The sequence below is a fragment of the Aricia agestis genome, chromosome 4, assembly GCF_905147365.1.
Source record: "Aricia agestis chromosome 4, ilAriAges1.1, whole genome shotgun sequence".
NCBI classification, from domain to species: domain Eukaryota; kingdom Metazoa; phylum Arthropoda; class Insecta; order Lepidoptera; family Lycaenidae; genus Aricia; species Aricia agestis.
Window position 1 is genome coordinate 19084772 of NC_056409.1, and position 22624 is coordinate 19107395.

The 22624-nt window shown below is 32.7% G+C and overlaps 1 protein-coding gene across 2 annotated transcripts in view; it reads left to right on the forward strand.

Annotated features, from left to right (window-relative positions):
* Positions 1-1011: 1011 nt before the first annotated feature.
* Positions 1012-22624, forward strand: part of LOC121726394 — a 30724-nt gene continuing 9111 nt past the window's right edge. The window contains exons 1-3 of one of the 2 annotated variants that reach the window (XM_042113745.1): positions 1012-1173; positions 5836-6400; positions 18269-18381. In XM_042113745.1, the coding sequence (XP_041969679.1) occupies positions 5858-6400; positions 18269-18381 (656 nt within the window). In that variant the 5' untranslated portion in view covers positions 1012-1173; positions 5836-5857. The remainder of the gene's footprint in view (positions 1174-5835; positions 6401-18268; positions 18382-22624) is intronic. The other variant, XM_042113743.1, reaches the window with a different exon arrangement.

Sequence of the window (22624 nt, forward strand, 5' to 3'; positions counted from 1 at the left end):
GAGTTATGACAGAACAAACAAGTGCAGTTATATCATTTACTTGTTCTGTGCCCCGTGCTAGCAAATGTAGTAATTAGATTTTATATAAAATATCGTTTCAACTTATTTTACGGACAAAAAGTTATAATTATTTTGAATAAAAAAAGAGTCACAAAGGCTCTTGTGTTAGTAGAGTTTCGTCAAAAAATACAACTTCGCTTACTTTTTAATGATTTGATATTTGGGATTATGCTATGCAATATTTTAACTTCCCAAAAAGAAGGTGAACTTTCTAACGCAGAGAATGCGGTCTTGACTCTTGACTGATCGACCGAGCACAACTTGTAAAAAAATCAGCTTATTAAAATCACATTATCTTTATCGAATACATAATCAACCTAGATTAAGAAAAATTAATAGCACTGTAAAGCTTGATGAAACAAGTTTAGGAACCAATGTTCCGTTTTAGTATGGAAATCGAAAATTGGTAATTTGATGTTAATTTGTGTTCAATTCACATGTTAAATCTGATTAATTTAGATTAGTTGAAGCGCTTAAACTGGATTATGTGAGAATTGTCCAAACCATTGATTTCATTAATAACGTTATTAATATTATTATCATCACTTGATTTTAGCTTATTGCAACTTGTTTTTTATTTTAATTCATAGTTGTTAGTGTTGATATAAAGTTTAAATTGGCAAACATATAAGTTTCTTCAATTTTATAATCCTAATGAATCCGAAATAAAAACAAATAAAAAATGTCGCAGTAAACATATTTTTAGACATACATAAATAACATTAAATTGGTGCTCAGCGCTAAGAAGTTTGCATGGTAGGATGATAATAAATATCATAACGCAGCTTTAGCAGATAAAGTAATAAATTCGACAGGTTTAAGAAAGTCGGGAATAGGGATATAAAAAAGGAGTACCTGGAAGCGAACCAATCACGAGAGTTGCATCAAGACGGTTATAAAAAAAGTATCCCACTTCTGAGCGGGAACTCGTCGCATTCAGTGAGCGACGGTGGAGCGCGCGTGACGTGTGTGATACTCAGTGTAGTGCAACTAAATATGAAAGTATATTGGATTGGAAAGAAAGTGAATAAAGGTACTAGTGATTCTTCTCAACAAACTAATTGAGGTGTTCTTATGGTTCAATCGAAGGCAATAAGATGTGAAATTTTTAAAGTGAGTAGTAAATAAGTAGACTTTTCTTTAGGTAGAGTATAGTGTCGGAAAAAGTTAATTGAGTTAATAAGACATTTATTTTTTGATGATTTACTAATTTTATTTTGGTCGAAGAAAATGTTTTTAGTAGATGCCCACAGCAAGTTTATACTAATTTAATTTTTATTTTTAATTCTTCGCATTAAATTTTATCGTGTTTATTGTGCATATACTTTTTAAGTCGTTTAAATTTGAAATGATGCGAGATGCAAAACAATTTTTAATCTTTTTAGGCAAATTTTATAAAGACATTGTGATCTGTCCAATGTCTATATCATAAATAAAGTAAGATATAACATGAATATCTTACTTAATCCGAGAGATCTAAATTACATTTGTTCGCGATATTAAAATGTACATGTAAACATATTAAAATATAACTGAAATGAAAACAGTTATTTATAGTTGTACTTACTTTTCAGAATCGCAGATCTCTAGATCTGTGTTAAAAAGGCTAATTTAAATTCAATGGGATGTATAATTGAGCATCTTTTAAATTTTTATAGCAAGTAGGCTAGCAAAAACAAAATATTCTTTTCACTTCGATAATTACGTTTTTCGAGTTCAAACTCAAAAAGTTTTAACTCAACACAGAGCTCATTAAAAACTTATTGAAAAATTCTCCAGTCATTCGAATAGGTTCGCAAACCAAGAAAGTTGGAAAATATGAAAAGATTAGGAGAGGTTATGTAATTTTAAAATACACATATTTTACCTTTAATGTTTAAACTACCTTAACTATCTAGATTTAAACTTTTCTTAACATTCAATTTAAAGGAAAATCCTATCTCGGTTTAATTTTTACCACCTACTTAGTTATAAGACTACAAATATTTACAGAGGATGCATACAAGCACCTCACGCTAAGCGGCGGCCTTTAGTAAGCCGTTTTCAATCCCATTGGCTTATTGGCGGCTACTGTATATCTAGTGTCAATATTATTAGAAGGGGTTAGGATGTAAAATAATATTCTGCCGGCACTTTGAGCCTCGGTAATGGACGTTTTAAGTTTCACAAGTTGTTTAGTAGTTTGTTTAGTAGTGACCGTTATTTAAACTCTACCTTATTTTTATCAGTGACTCAAATAACAATGTAAAATATAATTATTCTGTAGATTGGTTATTTTTATGCATTAGAAGTTACATAAGTAGTGTGTAATTAATGTAAATTCAAAACTTGTATTTAAACGTACCTACCTATTCTTATTTTTTGATTTCTCTTTGTTTTTTTAAGTCGAATGCTAGGCTAAGTTTTAATTGGCTAAGCAACAAACAATCCTGTGTTCTTTGTTTTGTCTAAAAACAGACTCTTGTTTAAGTCATTATTGTATTTTTCTTTCACTGTTCTCGTTCGCAATTTAAATAAAAAGCTTTTAGACTTTTACTTTTATATAAATTATAAAATTCTGAAGATTAAAATTTATTTAAAAACATTTGATGTCAATTTATATTCAGTTATGAAACAATTTTCAAATAGCAACGAAAATAAACAATACATCCAAATATTTAAATGCAATAAGATATCGTATTGTTCTGTTCAGACTTGATATAATTTGGCAAAGAGTTTTGGATTGTTACCAAAAATGCAGTCTAGTTACAAGTCTATCTGTGCTACCAAATCACTAACAGATCTAAACAGTATGGAACTGCAGACTGCAGTGGACCGACAGTGCCAGAAAGTTATAATTCTCTTAAATATGTATTGCTATTGTTTCACTAAAAGGATAGTTAATACAAGTAGTCTTTAACTAGAAATCGTCATAAATGTACTAAAAAAGAAAAATAGTGTATTATTTGAATCATTTCTTTACTATGTAAAATTTTCAGAATGCAAAAAAATTATTATATTTAATTTAATTCTAGAATTTTTGTTCAAATAAGTACATTGTTGTTGTTATTGATGTTTTTGTGCCTATCTCTACATTTTCCTTATGCTGATATAAAAGTAAATAACATCAGAGAGGCGAATTTAATTCCGAGAAACCTCAAAAGTTTTTAACACCTAATATACGTGATGGTATAAGAAAAGCCCTGCCAGTGTAAAACGCTCGGAATCCGATTGGAAATCGAGTGAGACGAGACCTGCAGACCTTACACGTAGGCCCGGATTAAGATTTCAAGAGGTATCACAGTTATTGGTAGGGCTGCCACGCGGAATGGGCTTAAAATTTTCGCCCGAAAACTCGTTTTATATTTAAATTCGTATACCTACTTAATGTTAACTGCGCTTTTAAGAAATATTTATTTCATTATTTTTGCTTTACACGACAGAGGTACGAAGATTTTGGCCGACCTACCGTACCGCTATTGTGTTTTTTCGCGTTCACGAATATTTTTTTCAAAAGACAGAAAAAAAAATATTTTTAGTAATACAGCTATGGCCTGTGGACACATAAACAATTTGTTTCTCAATTATCATTTTATACTTACGACTTACTCCTGTTTTAATATTTAAAGAAAAATAAAACGATTCTATTGAATTTGTTATTTTATTAGATGATAAAAATGCATTAATTTGTGCAAAGCGCGAACTGCAAGATTTTGGCAACCCTACGCTACCAGCAATAATTCACGTGAGAAAACCAACAGAATAGGTTCGTTAAGAGGCTTGAGGGCCCTCCACTTGCCATTGTGCTGATGTCAGATTTTCCTTCGAGTAGTTCTCGCCAAAATGTTAATGAGTCTATCCTATGATAGCCATAGACGCCTTATGATATCACAATCGCCAAATTAAGGATTGACTTGAGAGCTGATGCGAAATTGATTTCTTTGCTTGTTAACTTGTTAATTCTCCAATAAGATTCAAATAAGACTCAAACAGGATTATTTTTAAGTTTTCTAGGCCATCCACTTTACTCTTGACTTTCGTTAGTATTATTTAGTTTAATACTACTTATTAGGTTTGTTTAAATTAATTATAATGTTGTACAACAATTTGTGATTTTGTTTTTACTTAGTTTTGATTGATATTGCTTAATTAATACTAGTGTGGCCTCAAAATTTGTCAAAACAATCTATCTTACCATTTCTTTACTTAGAAACTTTCTTGTCAAGCATTTTATTGCCAATTAATAAAATATACAAGCTGTCGAAATATTTAAACACTTTTAATACTATCAGCGTTAAAATGTCAGCAGAACATTTATCTTTGTGCCATTAAAATTAATCTATAGGTAGTTATTTATCTTTACACAAAAATCTGCATCTCGCTACTAAAACATGCTTGTTTAAATACGTAAAATAAAGGTGCCTATAATATATAAGTACATCAATTGTGTCTGTACATCAATTTGGCAATGCCCAACAGTGTAGAAAATCTTTCCTGGTCCAACAAAAGATTTCCGTCGTGAAAGTTTAAAGAAAATGCGAATGAAAGTCACTTCTTATTGCTGAAATTCGGAGGACATGTTACTTTTATAAATCAACCAATTATTGCCAACTAACTTTTAAGAAAATGGTTTTCAGATTTATAATACTGAATTTGTTTCGTAATAGTGAAAATTGTTTCATGTTAATGAAACGTTTTTTTACTAACTTAACCTACATTTGTAGGGTCCAAAAACATTTATTAATGATTACGAAAAATAACTAAGTAGACACATACATTATAATGACGGTGCACATAAGTCAACAATGAAAGTAAATATAATAAAAGATTTGTAATTACAGTTGGACAAAACAATCAATCACCCACACAATTCCAATACTTTTCTAAACATCTTCTAAGACTTCAAACTGTCTGACCTATGAACTCGACATCGGCCTATAGCAAATATTTTACTTGACGTTATGTATGCTTAGAGGTTTCTCAGCATTTCTCCACATTTTGTATTCGTCATTGTCAATAGTTTCGTAGGTCAAATATAAATTAGTCATTGTAATTGCCTGCGCTAAGCGTTGATGATTAAGTATATATCTTAGTGACTAGTGTAAAATGTACATGTGAAAGCAGCGTAATAAATCCAATGTTCACAGTTCTGTAGCATACTGAACCGTTAGCTAAAGTTGTGTAGGCATTTAATAATTATGTTACGTAAAACTTTTTAACATGTGAGTGTGGTTTTATAAATCTTACAATGATACAAATATTTCCCAATGGTGAACACTGAACAGGCCAACGAGCTAAAGCTTTATGTGTTCACTGTACAACTATTCTAAGTACCATTAACAGTAAAGTAGATTATATTGCAATTTGATACCAAGTAACGATTAAGCACTTTCTAACAGAACAATGAGTTAATTTATAAAATATTAGAGGCCATCGGAGTGGATTAAACTTTTACATTCGGAATATCAGAATTATTCCGATCAATTTTTTCCGGGCCAATCGTGACATCATCTTGATAGGTGGAGTGCATAGCTCGAAACCTATCCGTTTAAATTGACGTGATAAAAAATAAATTAAAATAACCAAACGAGTTAGATGATATCGATACTTACGTAGCCATTGTGCTCTCAGATGTGGTAGTCTCTAATTGCGGTGTCTTTGTTAAATAAAATGAGGTGTTGGATCTTCTATTAAATAATAAGTAGTTAGGCGTCAAGCCTGATCGATCTCCCGATAGCGTAGCGGTCGTTTTGGGGAGAGTGTTTCACAATACTCACGATATTTATTTTGTTACAGATGAACTAAGCGAGGAACGCGTATGGCCAAAGAATACTTCTCGAGTCCAAGAAAAGCGTGGAACGCTTTTTGGACTACACGAAATGTGCCGGACGAGCGCACTGAAAGTTTGCAGAATCTAAACACAAAAGTGAATCAAAAAGAAAATGACAAAATCATTAGTGAGACGACAGAGGTTGCTGCATCTGATTCCAAAGGAAACGATGTTATAGCACCTGCAATCAGTCGAAGTGATAGTGATTACGAGAGTGTTAAGAAGGATGTGTGGAGTGATGTCGATGACGAACTATATATTACTAGCATCATAAAATTAAGGACTACAGATGAGGTGAACCGTTCTAAGCGTGATACTAGCTCTTCTAGTGTTAGTGAGAAGGTTGTGAATAGTTTTAAGTTAGATAACGAGATGTGGGATTTGGAGCCCACGGACCTTACGGAGTGTGACTGTCTTGGACCACCTCCTGAGTTTCTGCTGCCACCACCTCCGCGACCACCGTTCCTACATGCTGACTACTATTGTGGGGACGATCCCATACCAGACTTAGAAACTTGTGACAACGAACCGGTAAGTGCTTTTATTATTGTTTAGTTCATAGACTTTCTAAGATTTCACATATCGGTTTGCTGTATGCCCCACACACGCTACCATATTATGTGCAATATGTGCAATGCAACGGGCGCCATCCTCTAGGGGCTCCAAATCGCCATCTTTAGGGGCGCCAAAACCAAGGACCCAAAAATTTGCCTAAAGGGGCGCCAAAATCCAATTTTTGCACACAGGCGCCAGGAGCCCTTACGGGGGCCCTGGCCCCACACTTTTTCTATGTTATCGCGTAATATTATGCCTTTCCAAAATTATAATGATCCTCTGATTATTATAATCCACTTAAGTGCCTAATAAAAACCTACTAATATTATAAAGGCGAAAGTTTGTTTGGATGTATGGATGTTTGTTACTCTTTCACGCAAAAACTACTGAACGGATTTTAATAAAACTTTACAATAATATAGCTTATACATCAGAATAACACATAGGCTACAATTTTAACCGACTTTCAAAATGGGGGAGGTGTTATGTTCGTTTTCTTATATTCAACAATTACTTTTGTTAACCGATTTTCAAAATTTGTTAACCGATTTTCAAAATTTTTCTTTTGGTATATAGGTTATCATCCCAATTTGGTATTATATTCACAAAAGTGGTGATCTGATGAAGGATCCATAAGTAATCGAGGGAACTCCTCAAAACTTATAGGGCAACATGTGGTGACTTCGGTTTCGTATCGTAAGTATTCTAAGCATATGCTACCAACAAGTAAGATTTTGCACCGAGATATACCTGGTATACCGTGGTTCGGAAGGTGCTGAGAGAACTCCTGATTCTTTATAGATACAAGTTTGAGAGTTTCGGCGTTGTTTTAAGAACAGAAAACATATGCTACTATGCAAATTACATTCGTCATCATCATCATCATCACTACCATATTATACCATTTCATAGTCTTTTAGATCGAGACTCGAGTTTGTCAAGCGATAATTAAAAAAAATCTATACCTACCTAATATCATAAACCTGAAGAGTATGTTTGCTTGAACGCGTCAATCTCAGTAACTACAGGTCTGATTTAAAAACTTATCTCAGTGTTAGATAGATCATTAATATAATATAGCCTATAGTCTTACTCATCGAGTAAGATTATAGGCTATTTTATATTATCACGCCAAGACTAATACGACCGAAGAAACTCAGGAAAATGTGGGAAAAATGGGGGAAATATTTTTTATGGGAAAATGTACGGTTTCTGTAAAATTCCTAATTTACGCGGGCGAAGCCGCGCGGGACATCTAGTATTCAAATAAAATAAAACCATTAAAACAATAAACCATTTTCACGCACCCTTGAATTTTTAATGTTTGTGTAATGTCCTTTCAATGAAATATACAAAGTATTTTACTGAAGTAAATAACTAAGGCTTATAATATAAAATGTGTTGTAAATTTAAATGCAAATGCTAATTAGAGCTCCTACAGACGTCCTTTACAAAGCGTTTGAAAGCACAAAGGTGTTTTTTAAAATTTAATTTTAATTTCTTTCTACTTAACATTTCTTTATTTACTTTAAAGTGTCCTTTAGCATATTTTTATTAAAAACATGGGTGCATGAGCTTTAATAAATTAACATCATGTATGGAATCGTACAATATATATTTTTAATAAACTCTACGTGGGAGAGCCATGCTTCAGCACGAATGGGCCGGCTCGACCGGAGAAATACCACGTTCTCACAGAAAACCGGCGTTAAACAGCGCTTGCGCTGTGTTCCGCCGAGTGAGTGAGTTTACCGGAGACCCAATCCCCTACCCTTCCCTACCCTCCCCTATTCCCTTCCCTTCCCATCCCTACCCTCCCCTATTACCTTATTCCCTCTTAAAAGGCCGGCAACGCACCTGCAGCACTTCTGGATGCTGCGAGTGTCCATGGGCGACGGAAGTTGCTTTCCATCAGGTGACCCGTTTGCTCGTTTGCCCCCTTAAAGAAAAAAAACTAAATCTTATAGTTGGATGACATAATATCTAAAGAATTCTTTAAAATAAATTATAGGTACTTAATTCACGGTCTAAAAAGTATTTAAGTCTAATATTCCGTCATTATCGCTTCTTGTAGCGACGTCTTTGTTAGTGAATGTTAGTACTAGCGTTTCACCTACATCATAAACCTTCGCTTCCTCACAGGTATTTACAGTACATACTTTTGTTTGCTGTATAACGGATACAGCTTAAGTAATGCTAACACTGATACGTGGTGTTTGCTTACCTCATTACTCCTTTATTGCTAAGAAACGGTCTGTTGGCTTAACAGTAAAGATTAGTTTTGTGAATCATACACTTTTAGGTCGTGTACACTATAGATAACGTAATAGTCGTCATTATCTACAACAGGCAGGATTTTTTAAATACTTTTGACATGTCGGAACAAAAGATCTTATGCTTCTTTGTACTTCTATGTTTAGACGTTGAGAATAATATGCTGTTTATTTTGCTGTATATTCATCAATTCCGGAAATGTCAAAATAAAAGTTACTTATCTCTACCACTACTTATTTATTAATTAGTAAACTCGTAAGAGCCCCATTAATCCTCCTTTACATCCAACATTATTATTATACTTTCATAATAATAAGCTACTTAATCCGAGATTATTGTAAATAATTTATTCATATGAAATCCCGTCTGTACCATTTTCTTCCATTAACTAATTACTGATTGACATTTGTTATTAATGTGTTAATGAATAATTTATGAATGGAGGTTTTCCCTTATTAAGAAATCATGCTAAAATTACCGTTCGAAATACGTATAATATTATGTATTTATTTGCAGAATTTGAATCTTATAATAATATTATAAGATTCAAATTCTGAAAATAAACACATGTAAGTACCTATAATATTAAAAACATGCAGCATAAGATGCAGTTTCGTTGCGCTAAAATTTGTGTATCGCAAGGGGACCGTACATTCTCCGAGATAAAGAGTGTCCTATGACTTTCCCGGAACTCAAAGTATCCCAAGCTAAAATTTAGCAATATCGGTTCAGTGATTTGGGCGTGAAGAGGTAACAGACAGACAGACACTTTCGTATTTATTAGTATGGATATTAGAGTTTTTATTTCTAACTAGCTGTCCCGGTGAACTTCGTGTCACTTTAAAACCTTCCCTGGACTTCTACAAATATTTTAAGACTAAAATTAGCCTAATCCGTTCAGCCTATTTCGAGTTTTAGCGTTACTAACACAATTGGAAATCCATTTTTAACCGACTTCCAAAAAACGAGGAGGTTATATATTCGACTGTGGATATTTTTTTAATATATATATTATAGATATCTACTATTAGACAGGTATCCACAATATTAAACCATTAAGCGAGAATCAGACGGGTAGAGTCTTTACTCTTTAATCATCTTTCATCTCAAAATTCACCTTATAAAAAAGTCACTTACAACCTTTGTTACATTAAACGACAGCCATTTTACCACACACGACGAATTCGACTTACATTGTTGCTTGGTGATTATTGTTCTAGCGTTTTAACATCAGTGTTCCATAAGTTACTGGTAAAATAAAATTATATAATAATAGACAAAATAAATCTGTTCTTAAGCATATTTTTGTGGTCGGAATCTAGAGTTAGCACGTACACGTTTTTAGAATTTACAATAACCAATAACTCAAAAATCACCGAGGCAATTATAATTAAGTTTCATACACGGCCATCACAAACAATACCAATGGAGCGTACAGAGTTGTCAATTTCCATACAAAATGAACCGACAGCCCTAAGCGGTCAAATTACGCATAGTGTTGCGATATTTTCCCAGATTTAGTCGATAAACATGACACAATTTGCAAGTTGCAACTCGCATTAATCGTAAATTATTGTTTAACTTTTTTTACAAATGATTGTGGATACTAAAACTTTAAAATCGTTCACAAAATTCATGCTCACAATTATTTTTGGTCTAGTTGGTTACCACGTGGGAACCGTATATTTTTTCGGGATAAAAAGTATCCTAATATGTCCTTTCCCGGGACTCAAAGTATGTAACAGACATACAGACACACTTTCGCGTTTATAATATCAGTATGGATTGTGGGAACTAAAATTTAAATTCGCCAAATGCATGCCCACACATATTTTTGGTTTTAAGGACACACAAAAAACATCGGCAACATTAAAAAGACTGATAGTCGACAAGAATGTCGCAGGACCCTTATAGATAACAGGACACCGTGAAATGACTCACAAATTCCAACACAACGATTTTCAAATAATTAAGACATAAATCTGACAAGAGTTGCTAACACGAAATACGTTTTCACACGAAATACGGTTAAGTGCGAGCCAAATAAAATATTTTGTAGGAACCCGTAGACGTTTCTACATAATGTTTTATGTGTAGGAGAGCTTCAGCTCGAATGGGTTTACCTGCCCTATATAGACACAGAAAACCATCGCGTAAAAACGCTTTTGTCGATCAGTAACAATTTCGCCCATGGTACACTGTCTGCGCGATTATCTCATAAAGAAGTAGATTAAAGGTAAAAATTAAATTACTAAATAGATCTAGCTAGATTTAGAGTTCGTAGAAAACTAAAGATGTATTCAAAAAATCAAAATTAAAAAAAAAAGAAATTCAAAAATCCATTTAAACGGAACCCTAAATGTTTTATCTATACTTTCTGGATAACACTATAGGCGTCACACTTACGAGAAACCTAGTGATGATCATTAATTATATCGATAATCGTTTTATATTTATCGACAAGATATTCGCAGAACCATCGGGTGGTCGGTCGCGTGATAATCGAGGCGGTCACATTTGGTTATAAATTCAATGTTTATTAAGTTGTTAAGGCTTGTTTTTTAAATGCAAATTCCGTTTAGCACGGTGAGTCAATATTGAATAAGGAGAGACCACCTCGTTAGCAGCATGATTAAGACATTTAAATTTCTTCATGTAGCTGTTGGTACGGAATTTTTATTTTTAAAATATATTGTCTGTCGTTCTCATTGAGTTATTTATATTCTGTTTTATTTGATTCTGTTATATTTTATTGTTTTTGTTAAGCATAAAATATAATATTGATTACCATTGATTATTATAAAAGAAATGAATATAAAATTCCAATCACAATGATGTAAGTGAATAATGTAATAATTACAAGTTATAGCACTTCATACTATACAATAACAAGTTCTTAAATGTTTGTATTTGCTGTTACTTTAGATTTATATTTTCTTATAATAAATTCAACAATCATTTACATTTGATATCACTAAATTAAACTGGAAATTATATATATTTCCCAATAACGTATCCAACAAAACACCAATGTATTCTTCGTAGCTCTCCCCAATATTGCCCGTCTAGAATGTCACACGTGTGACTTTAGGGGAGGGGGCCAGGCCCCCCTCATTGTTTATTTCCAAATCAACTAGCAACAGAATAGTTATAGCCACGATTAAACTACCATGGTCTTAACCAGACCAGTAGCTTAGACCATTTCAAAAAAAAAAAACCAATGTATTTTTATGTTGCAGTACAAGTTTTATGTTTAGTATCTTAGACATTACAGGTTAGAAATTTAAATAATCTGTACCATTCTCGTCGTATCGTTCAAATAAAATATGTTAACAATTTCATAAATATTCATTGTTGAGTCCAACCCTAGAGTACATTTTCTTTGTTCGAAATAATTCTTTAATTGTTTGAGATGATACTGCAAGACTCACTTATAAAAATGCACATAATTATACTCTGTTTAAAAACCAATGACATCCTTCGTAGTCATACTGTCTAAGTGCAATTAGTGAGGTGCTCTTAAAATATCGATAGATATTAATTTTTAAGTGCTTTTCGTGTTTAATTCTTCTATTAAGTATATAATATTTAAAATTAACATTTTTATTTTTGTAAATCGACGCCAAACACGTAAGAATTAATGTTGATATCAAAAATTATGAGGAAGTGATTGCTATGTACCTAGTTGTTTCAATGTACGGATTTATACTACCCTAAGGCCCTTTTTCACCACTTCCTGATAAAGTGCCGGATAGGCTGTCCACATTTTATTAGACCGATAGAGTATGGGGATGTCTGTCAGATAAATTGTGGATAGCCTATCCGGCATTTATCAGGAAGTGGTGAAACAGGCCCTTAGTCTTACAAAATCTGGTACGAAAGAGATGTCGATAATCGTAACATTTAATGTCCCATCCTTACGCAATTTTTTACGATCATGCGTCAGTTCTTTGTCTATATCTACATATTATACAGTGTACAGGTATGCTTTGTTGTCACATACTTCGCGGAGGTAGATAATAAAATCCCAACACATAATATTTTATCTTGAATATAAATTTCACATTTTTGTTTACTGTTCAGACACACTGCCTCGAGAAAATAAATCATGTTTTATAAACGTGCAATGTCTGGAAGCTGATGTACCTGTTAAGTGGAATTATATATAATTTTGAAGGAAAATTTTGCTTAGCTTTAATTCTTTTTTCGCCATATTCTTGATGTATCTCAATATTATAAAATACAAAACATAACAAGCTTTGGTCTCTAATCTGTTTACGTACTTGTCTTACAGTAGTTTTAATGAGGTATAATTTATTTTTAAGTAATTATAATTAACAATTATTTTAGCTTCTTAATTAAATAATTAATTCATTCTTAAATCAAACTATTAAAAATAATGCGCCGGTGAGGATTGGTCTATTACCCATTAATACGAAAAAGTAGGTTTCGAATTTTAAAATGATGTGCAGGTGTCACCCCACCTGCTATATCAGGATTAATATCATGAGCATTATAATTTACAATACAAAAATAAACTCATAATATACTTATCAATGTTATAATATTAGAATGATAACGCAACCTTAGTTTTTATTCTTTGAGGTATTTGTTTACACACTTTTTCTTTAATTTTTAATCTACTTATGTACTGATTTTTTTTAGTAAAGAAATAGAAAAATGGTCTATTAATACCAGGAAACAGTATTTAAATATTTATGAATTGTTATAATATAATTAGTACTTTTTAAATAAATAGTCTATTGTTTGCACCTAAAAAAATGTAACAAAAAATATAGAGGCTGTTAAAAATGGACATGGAACCCATTCCACAAAAAAGGCTATCCTTATCTCCATCTCCAAAATTCTGCCTACATTAATTTAACTAGGCCGGTTAAAAGAAGCACAGGCTAAAGTTTTAAGTCAATAAAATATATTAGTTAAAATTACTTAAAACTAAGTATAAAACATACTTACTTCGTTTTCAGTATAATATAATATTATGGCTTATTGAATTAAGGGCTCCTGAGTAATAGGGTCATCATTAAATCACAATACGTCCTAAAACTTTTTACGTGGACCGAATATTTTTCCCCTTGCCTTCAATGACGTAAATATAAAAACTAGCTACGGCTTAATATATTTCAAGCGAATATTTTCACTTTGTCCTATTTTCTGTGGACGAAAATATTACCGCTTTCGGCAGTTTGGCGCGCTATCTCTTTTCTTTTCCTTCAAACAATTTAATTTAATGGTGACCATTTTATTCGCAAAGTGCTAATTATCTTTTCTTTGCTTTTATGTCAGTTGCGTTGAAGAAAATTCTCCTCTTTAACAAAAGTAAGCAAATTGAAAAACCTGCATAAAATTTTCACATCAACTTAAGGGGGAAAATAAAAACTTAAATGTTTAAAAACTTGAAAGAGAATAAAAATAATAAACAAATATGATAATCGACAGCCCTAGCGTCCGGTCCAAAAATGTTCCGTTCGAGAATCGTTGATACTTAGATTCAAAAGATATATTTACAAATGCCTCTGTCCCGATGACGGATTCCTGCGCAGATCTCGAGACGTTTTGACAAATAGTCCTACCTTTTTCGGGCTTAATGCCCAAGGGCGCTATCTGATCATCCGTGTCTTAGTGACCGTGGCGATCATAAAATATCCTCCCGTTCTATTTTTCCGAACCGATAAAAGATCAGACAATAGATATCTTTACTGTTTCCTCTTCAATTTTTATCACGACATCTTGATGGAGCGAGCAGTTTGGTCCATCGTTGTTATTTAAATTATTAATTGGATATTATTGTCTCATTCTGTTATCAATTTTATTATATTATCGGTTCTAATTTATTTAGTGCATTTATAATAGTCACCGTGAGAAGAGCCTGTTATTTTAATCATATCCATTATTTTTAATTGTATATATAAATTCATTTTTTTAAATTCCTTTTTTTTTATTCATAAATCCTTTTTTTGGAAATTTCAACAAAACTATAACATTATTTCACAGAAAATAGAAATTTAAATATGCGTTTATCCTCCCCCACTAACGCCTATCATCTTTGTACAAAACATAACGCCCAGTTCGATAAAATCTACCCTATCGCAATATATAATAATTTCCTCTCCCCTTACCCTAATTGCGTTTGCTGCATTATAGAGAAACAAGCCCATAGAGGTCCAACTCCCCATGTCTACTTCAATTAGGGTCCCTCTGGAATCAACGTAAGCTTCACTTATACCTTTGCTGAAGTTATCTAAAGTAGCTATCGAGGAAATAGCAGCTTGTTCGTGGTTTGTTTCTCTTGTTTTGTGCTTATGGAATGTTTTATACTTTCAAAGTGCGTTTTTGTTAGTTTCCTTTAACCAAATTTCAATTGTTTCTTAAATATCAGGAATTATTTTCTGGAAATTGGCAACTTAAAAGTTAGCTATCATACCAATAACGTTTGCGAAACAAGGTTGTGGATCGGGGAAACTGAAGACAATGTTGTACACAAAAACTTTCGTATGTTTTGTTAACAGTGATTTAAATTAAAACTATATACTTAAAGTAAAAAAAAAAAAAAAAAAACTCAAAAAAAATTCAAACGTCAAACCCACTGAACCATTATAGTATTTAGCAAGTAGCAACAAACAATTAAGAATTATTAAAAGTTAATTGTTTCCGAGCGTGGAGTGCTTGCAATAAACTGTATTGTGTTTTGTTTGCTGCAGCCGACGAAACACACAGATGGCTTATGGCGTCAGTAGCGACATCTGTTGCATAAATTAGATACTATTGTTAAAAGTTATGGCCTGGAAAATTATGGTAGTATAATTTACAGCCATGAACCCCATTTTTTGATACACCTAAGTTAGATTTGAGTTATTTGGTTAGATTTGAGATTGGCGTCATTGGTTGACAAGACAAAGCAATATTAAAATAGAAATGAATTGCAAACTGCTCTATAATATTTAGATTCCGATTTTTCAGTGTGTAGGTATATTTGAAATTATTGTAGGTAAGTTTAACATTATGATTAAACGTATTTATAATTACTTTTAAATAATAAAGACGTTTATAATGTTGATGAATTATTTATACAATTATTGTTATTAAAATGTTTATTAAGTTGTCAAATATTCCGGTTCCAACGTAGGCGCTTCTCAAATAATTTAGGCATTCCTCAATCTCCATTCCAAGAAACGACTTGTAATATTTTAATATCCTCAATATTGTCCTTGTTAGGAGCACGAGCGGTCTAAAAATAGCAATTTCGAAATAAAGCAAAAATGTAGAATGAAGTTTTTTAATACTTAATTGCCACTTTTTACTAATATTAAACTTAAAATGAGCCTAAAACAAAATATTATAGGCCCGGTGTATCGCTTTAGAGCAAAGGCTATCTCTTTTAGCAACCCTACTGGAGAGGAGATGTTAAGAGAAAAAAACAGTTTGCAGAAATTGGGACATCGTAGAACACAGAAAAAATGTCGATTCGAAAAAATATCCGACCGCACACAAAAAAAGTAATGATTCTCCACCCTATTGCGTGTTTGGAATATCACATAATATTAATATAGGAAACACCTACCCTAATAACTTCATACACCTTGTTCACAAAAACTCCCGTTCGTCATTATCACAATGGCGTGCCCCCAATTTTGTCTATGGTGTAATATTAAAAATGCAATTTACGATTTTAATAGGCAAATATTATTATGTTTTCGTTGAGGGTAATTTTGATGTTTTTTTTTTTATGTTACCACAATTTTAATATTAAACTAGTGCCCTTCATTTATTTATTTATATGAATTACTTGAATTACTAACAAAGATGATAATACAGTAAGATATTTCAATACTGTATAGACGAAATTTGAAACAGCTCATTTTATCTATACTTAATACTTAATAATATTATAAAGCGGAAGAGTTTGTTTGCTTGTTTGTTTGTTTGAACGCGCAAATCACAGGAACTACTGGTCTGATTTGAAACATTATTTCAGTGTTAGATAGCCTATTTATCGAGGAAGGCTTTTAGGCTATTTATATATTTTATTATCACGCTAAGACTAATATGAGCAAAGAAATAAAGGAAAATGTGGGAAAAAACGGGGGAAATTATTTGAAATTGCTTATTATATTAAGAACTACTGGAGCAATTTTTTATATTATTTGGCACACATGAAGAATAGACAACGTGAAGGGGCTATTTTTTCCGGAAAAATGTACGGTTTCCGTGAAATTACTAATTACGCGGGCGAAGCCGCACGGAATAGATATTCCGCGCGGAATATACTAGATAGTATATTCCGCGCGGATACCAGATAGTAATGTATACTCCCGATAGGACACAAGTCGTTCTTTTGATTAAAATAATAAAAATTTGTAAGACAGATCGAGAACCGCCGACACGCGACGTAGCATAGGAGAATAAATAAATATATTATTATACTCTGTGTATTGGTGTTTTATTTCCTTACTAAACACGACGTTATAACTCAACATAGCCGCTTTATTATCTTGTCGATGGGTAAGACAAATAGTAGAACATAGTAGCTAGCAGCCAATATAGAGCTTTACATTACCATTTCTCTTGGAAATTAATCACAGCCAATATCAATAGGAGAATAATTCGATACGTGAAACATTGGAAATGTTCCAGCAACACAATTTCATCCATTTGTCATAACTTACAGCAATATGACCCATTCATGTATGTATATAGAGCTTATATTGGCTTGAATAGATTCGGTAGTGTCATAATGAGTATTCAACTGTGTGCTAACGTTTTTTTGTCCAATGATGCTCCAAAGTTTTGCTTGTTTTGTTATTCACATTTAATGCTTTACCCCGTTTTACAGCCGCATTTAGAGAGACTCGTTGATTAATTAACTTTAATTAATTAAAGGTTTTGACATAAGCTCTCTTCATATTTACACACCTATATATGCTAATAAGTAACTATTCTTTTATTTTCCAGACACTACAAAAAATATCTTGTTTATTTACTTTATTTTCTAACTAAATAAAGAAATGTCTAGTCTCTCTACAATTTGCTTTGGAAGTAAAATACTCCTAATAGGGTTCTGGAAATAATATTATGGTTTAACTCTTACGCTTACAATTTAGTCAGGTATTTCGTTTCACGTTCTTGTCGTTTTATGCCATCGCTGTTTTATTTTCTTAATGGCAGTAAATTGCTTTACAAAGAAATTTATCTTCAGCTCAACTTATTAATTTTATATTGCTAGATGACGCCCGCAATAATTCCGTTTGCGTCAAAATTTTGTTGGTGGTGGGTCCCGTACATTTTTTCGAGATGAACAGTATTGGTCCTTTATAGTAGTATATGTCCTTTCCCGGAACTTAAAGACTTTGAGTCCTATACTGATTCCCGTACTAAGGGTCCTGGGATACTTTGAGTTAAAGTGTCCCGGGACCCATACCAAACCTCAGCAAAATTGGTTCAGTGGCTTGAAGAGGTAACAGATAGTCAAACATACCTACAGACAGACAGACAGACACACTTTCGCATTTATAATATTGTTATAATGAGATTATTGTAATGTTTTTTCAGAAGATAGACGCGTACAACCACAGCGGGCCATCGCTACAGACGTCGGCGGCCATCGCGCTCTGCTCAATCGTGCTAGTTATTGGTGTTCTTATTGGAGCCATACTAGTTTGGAAGTAAGTAAAATTATTCTTAACTTCCTCCAACTTTTCTAAATAATTTCATAAACACAATATACCTACACTTTTATGCTCGGTACGTTTAGCATGAATTGCTTGTTACATTTTAAATAGTCTTAATTTTATACTGTCACTTAATAAGTTATACAGCCAAATCCACATATCTACAAACAATTTTGAAATCCAAAACGTTTGTCTGAAACAGAATATCGTTAACACGTCGTTCGTTCTCCGATAGCCGTTTAAAGTTATTTTGAAAAAGCGACAAAGCTCTGTTATTAGCCGAGGAGTCCCCCGTGCCGGCTTGTGACACTTTAATCGGCGCTCAAACCGTCGTCACACACGGCAGCGGCTTGAGAAAGTTGATTGGAGTAGCTGTCACCCATTCAAGATTTAATCCAAACTTTAATATTTTTCGGTCCACGAGTGACAGACTGTAGCGAATGAAGATATTTTTACAAAATATCGATTAGCTAGAAGTTACAACATTTCAAATGATTTTAATGATACAACTTACTGATAAGCGATATCCTTTAATTTTGTGAATCTGCTTTTTTTCATTGTTGATTTTCTTTTGTTTTTATCGTGAGCTACGTTACAAATTTCACAGCCAAAAATAAACTTACAATTTCATTGTCCGCATAATTTGCTTCTGTTAAATTGGAAACTACATCTACATGCTATACATTAAACTCCGTGTTTACATTTTCAATTATTATTATTAATCAATTTAACTCCATGGAAACCGCTGAAATCTTGTGAGCGACACGTCACAAAGTTTTAATTATACGTGTCACAATACGCACGTCGTCACGCGGCAGGACAGTTTGACGTGATGAGATTTATGGAGTTAATTTCCATATGATAAGTAGGTTGTGACAATATACTGACGACGGCGATAGACTGGTAATTATTGTTAAAGCTTATTGGCAAATTAATACTGAAAAGATAATTCAGACAAAACAAGATGGTAACGAATAGACTAAACATTACAAGACAGTTTAATGTGTTAGTGACACATCTACTATAATATAATTATTATAGAGAATATTTAAAATATAAGCCGGTAAGAATTCAACGAAACAAATATGACACGTATTCAACACAGGTTGCCTAAGAAAGGAAGAGAAGAAGTAGGAAAGAATGACGCTAATTCGGGAGACATAAAATTAGAACTAGCTCAGGAAATACCGAACGGAAGATTAAAGTAAAATTCTAAACAAACAGTAAGTTGTTTGTTTACGCTTTGCAGGATAAAATATAGTCTATTTTAGAACAATATGGCAGCATACCGTCCGTTTATTGTTCATTAATCCTCACTGTCAATACTGGATCTGATGCATGTTTGACTTCCTTTTAAGAAACTGCTAATGGAAGTAAAGTTATGAAAAGTGTATCCATTAAATTGTAAGTAAATTTTGAGTTGGCGCCTATGTAATTTTTTCACATTATTCGATAGTCATTACATGTTTTGTGTTGTCCATAATATTTGTTATGAGCTCCCACATTTACTTCTGTGTCGATGACTAAGTGTGTTCACTACACTAAAATTTAAAATATATTTCTGTTCATATACCACTTGCTAAATCCGCCAGTACATTAGTACCAGAACAAGAAAAGATTATGTTACCGGTTACAATAATCAAATTTCAACGTTTTACTGTTTTCAAACTTAAACGTTTGTAAATTCTAAAAAAATATATCATGTCCAAAAATATACCTTTTTTTGTGGTGTTCGACAAATCGTCTCACAGCCGTGTGATACACCTTTTTATCACAATGCAGTGGAGAACTTCCTACATGTAGTGTGATACGTTTTTTATTTTCATGCGTGACTAATTATGCCAAAATTATACTGTACAGCGTGTTGCTTGTGATTGGCCGTATTCAAAATGGCCGACCAATAGACAGCGAGGGCGGGACTCTTGCGCAATGTAGCGTTCCTTTGAATATTCAAACATCCTGCACTGTAATTAGTTAATAATTTACGAACCCTATTCCGATGATACTATCAACAATCAACATTGTTTTCCGGGATAATTGTTTTTACCTAAACTTATCAACGCATATTTCAAACCAAGAAATTGAATGAATAATTAATTAATCTTATCTCATTGTAATGATTATTTTGTGTACAAACTGAAAAGAAAACAAGTAGGATACTTACCAGCTTTTTCAAATTAGAATTCAAACATAAATTGTTATAGTAACTGTAAACCTGCAATGAGAAAATTGTACCTAAGTAAAAGTAAATAACAAACAATAATATGCATATAATATAAGAAATCGTCGGATAAAAGTGGTGAGAATAATCGAAAACCTTATATCAGAGATCTAACGGAACCAAAGTCCTTGTGCAAACAGCTCTCAATGGAGTTGTGCACTCAAAAAAACCCGCATAAACCCGACAAGGGCTCTCCACAGTACAGGATAGCACAATGGACTATTTACAGGGTCGCTTTGTCTTAACTCTGAGAGGCCAGCACACATGAAGGTAGCAGTTGTAATTACGACTATATTGTATTTGAACACTCAATAAATTCAATAAGCATTGTATGTGATGAGAATTACAATAATAATTTCGATGAAATGACGATCAAATGAGAGTTTTCTGATTCTAAGATCTATATAAAGCATTCCAATTGGACTAACAATAAGATGTTTTATTTCTCATTCAGAAATGTTTACTCGTTCACATTGTCCGAAACCTTTATCTCAACACGATATCTGAAGCAGAATAAAAAGATCTTGATCTCATCGATGATTATTGGAAACATAGGGTCACACACGCGTATGGCATAACGTCTTTATTAAGCCCCATTGTTTCTTCTCATTATGGAGAGTGAACTACGGTTGGCTTATCCCTGGACACATAAACTCAAAGCAATATAGATTGTATCTTGAACGTACAGGATCCATTTCCGTTTATTGGCTTCCACCTATCTATATCAGTGCCTAATAGTAAGGCAGGCCTCTTATTATTGGTGATCTGCATACAATCACGAATTTGCATGATATCTCAATTCATTCGAAGAGCTGAATAGTCCGAAGAATTTCACGCATGGCTTCAGTATGTAATGCTCTATGTGCTGTATACATGATTTCTATTTGGGTGAACTAAACTATAATCTTGTCATTAACTTGTTCCACTCTACTGGCTCTCAAAATCTAAGTAAGTTTCATATTATAATGGTCGCTAATAATCAGCTGTTTTTACTAAAAAAACCACTTACTTTTTTAAAAATAATCTGTTTTTACTAAAAAAATTACTTCAAAATAAAAATGATGATAGTGAAAACAATTAATAATTGGTAATTAAGTGGAAAATAATTTAAGCACAATTAAATTTAAAATTGCGAGTCAGCACTTCACACGTCCAACTCCAAACGTAACAGATGTCAGATCAAAATGAATACAATTTAAAGATAATTACTTATAATTATGGCACATAACTTTTCAGTTTTTAGTCACATAATAATTGCGAACTATTGTTAGCACAATATTTTGTTACAAAAACAAAATAATATAACTTTGACTAGTGAAAATATCTTAAAGGCGAGAATCCTGAAATTTTAATAATTTTCTGTCTGTTTAGATTTTAATTAGTTATATTTTGAATGCAATGAAATGATAAATTAAGTTTAAGACAGTAAACAGGGCTCCCCAAGTTAGTTCGTGTTAACGTCCGTTACTAGAACTCTTAACCAGTCGGAAAAGTTCGAACATTGGCATATCGAAGTTACATTAAAGTTCCGAACTTGGGTCCGTCTCTCGACGAAATTGCTTCTGAATCCACTGTCTCAATTTCAATATTAACAAGTTGTTTTCGAGTCTGGCTCCAAGATCTCTAATAATTAACAAGATGAAAACATATTATAGTTCTTAGTATGCCATATTCTTGGTCCAAATTACAAGAGCATCTACGAGTATTGGCAACACCTTTTGCCTCCGTGATGTTTAGGAGTCATATTGGTCCATTTTGTACAAAAAAAAAATTGGACTGATACTAGTCCCGGCAACATTCAAAATCATAATCTCCATGCTTTTCTGAGTTCAACCCCATTCACAGAATGCGATCCTCCGCATACTCTACTCCACCCAGCACCCGCTCTAAGTTGTCATTATTCTTCATCAATATTTTATTGTATTTTATTATTAATTAATCCTTAATTTATTAATTACATTAATCAGTACACCATTCCAGCCAATTAGTGCACGCAAAATGACACAATTATATATT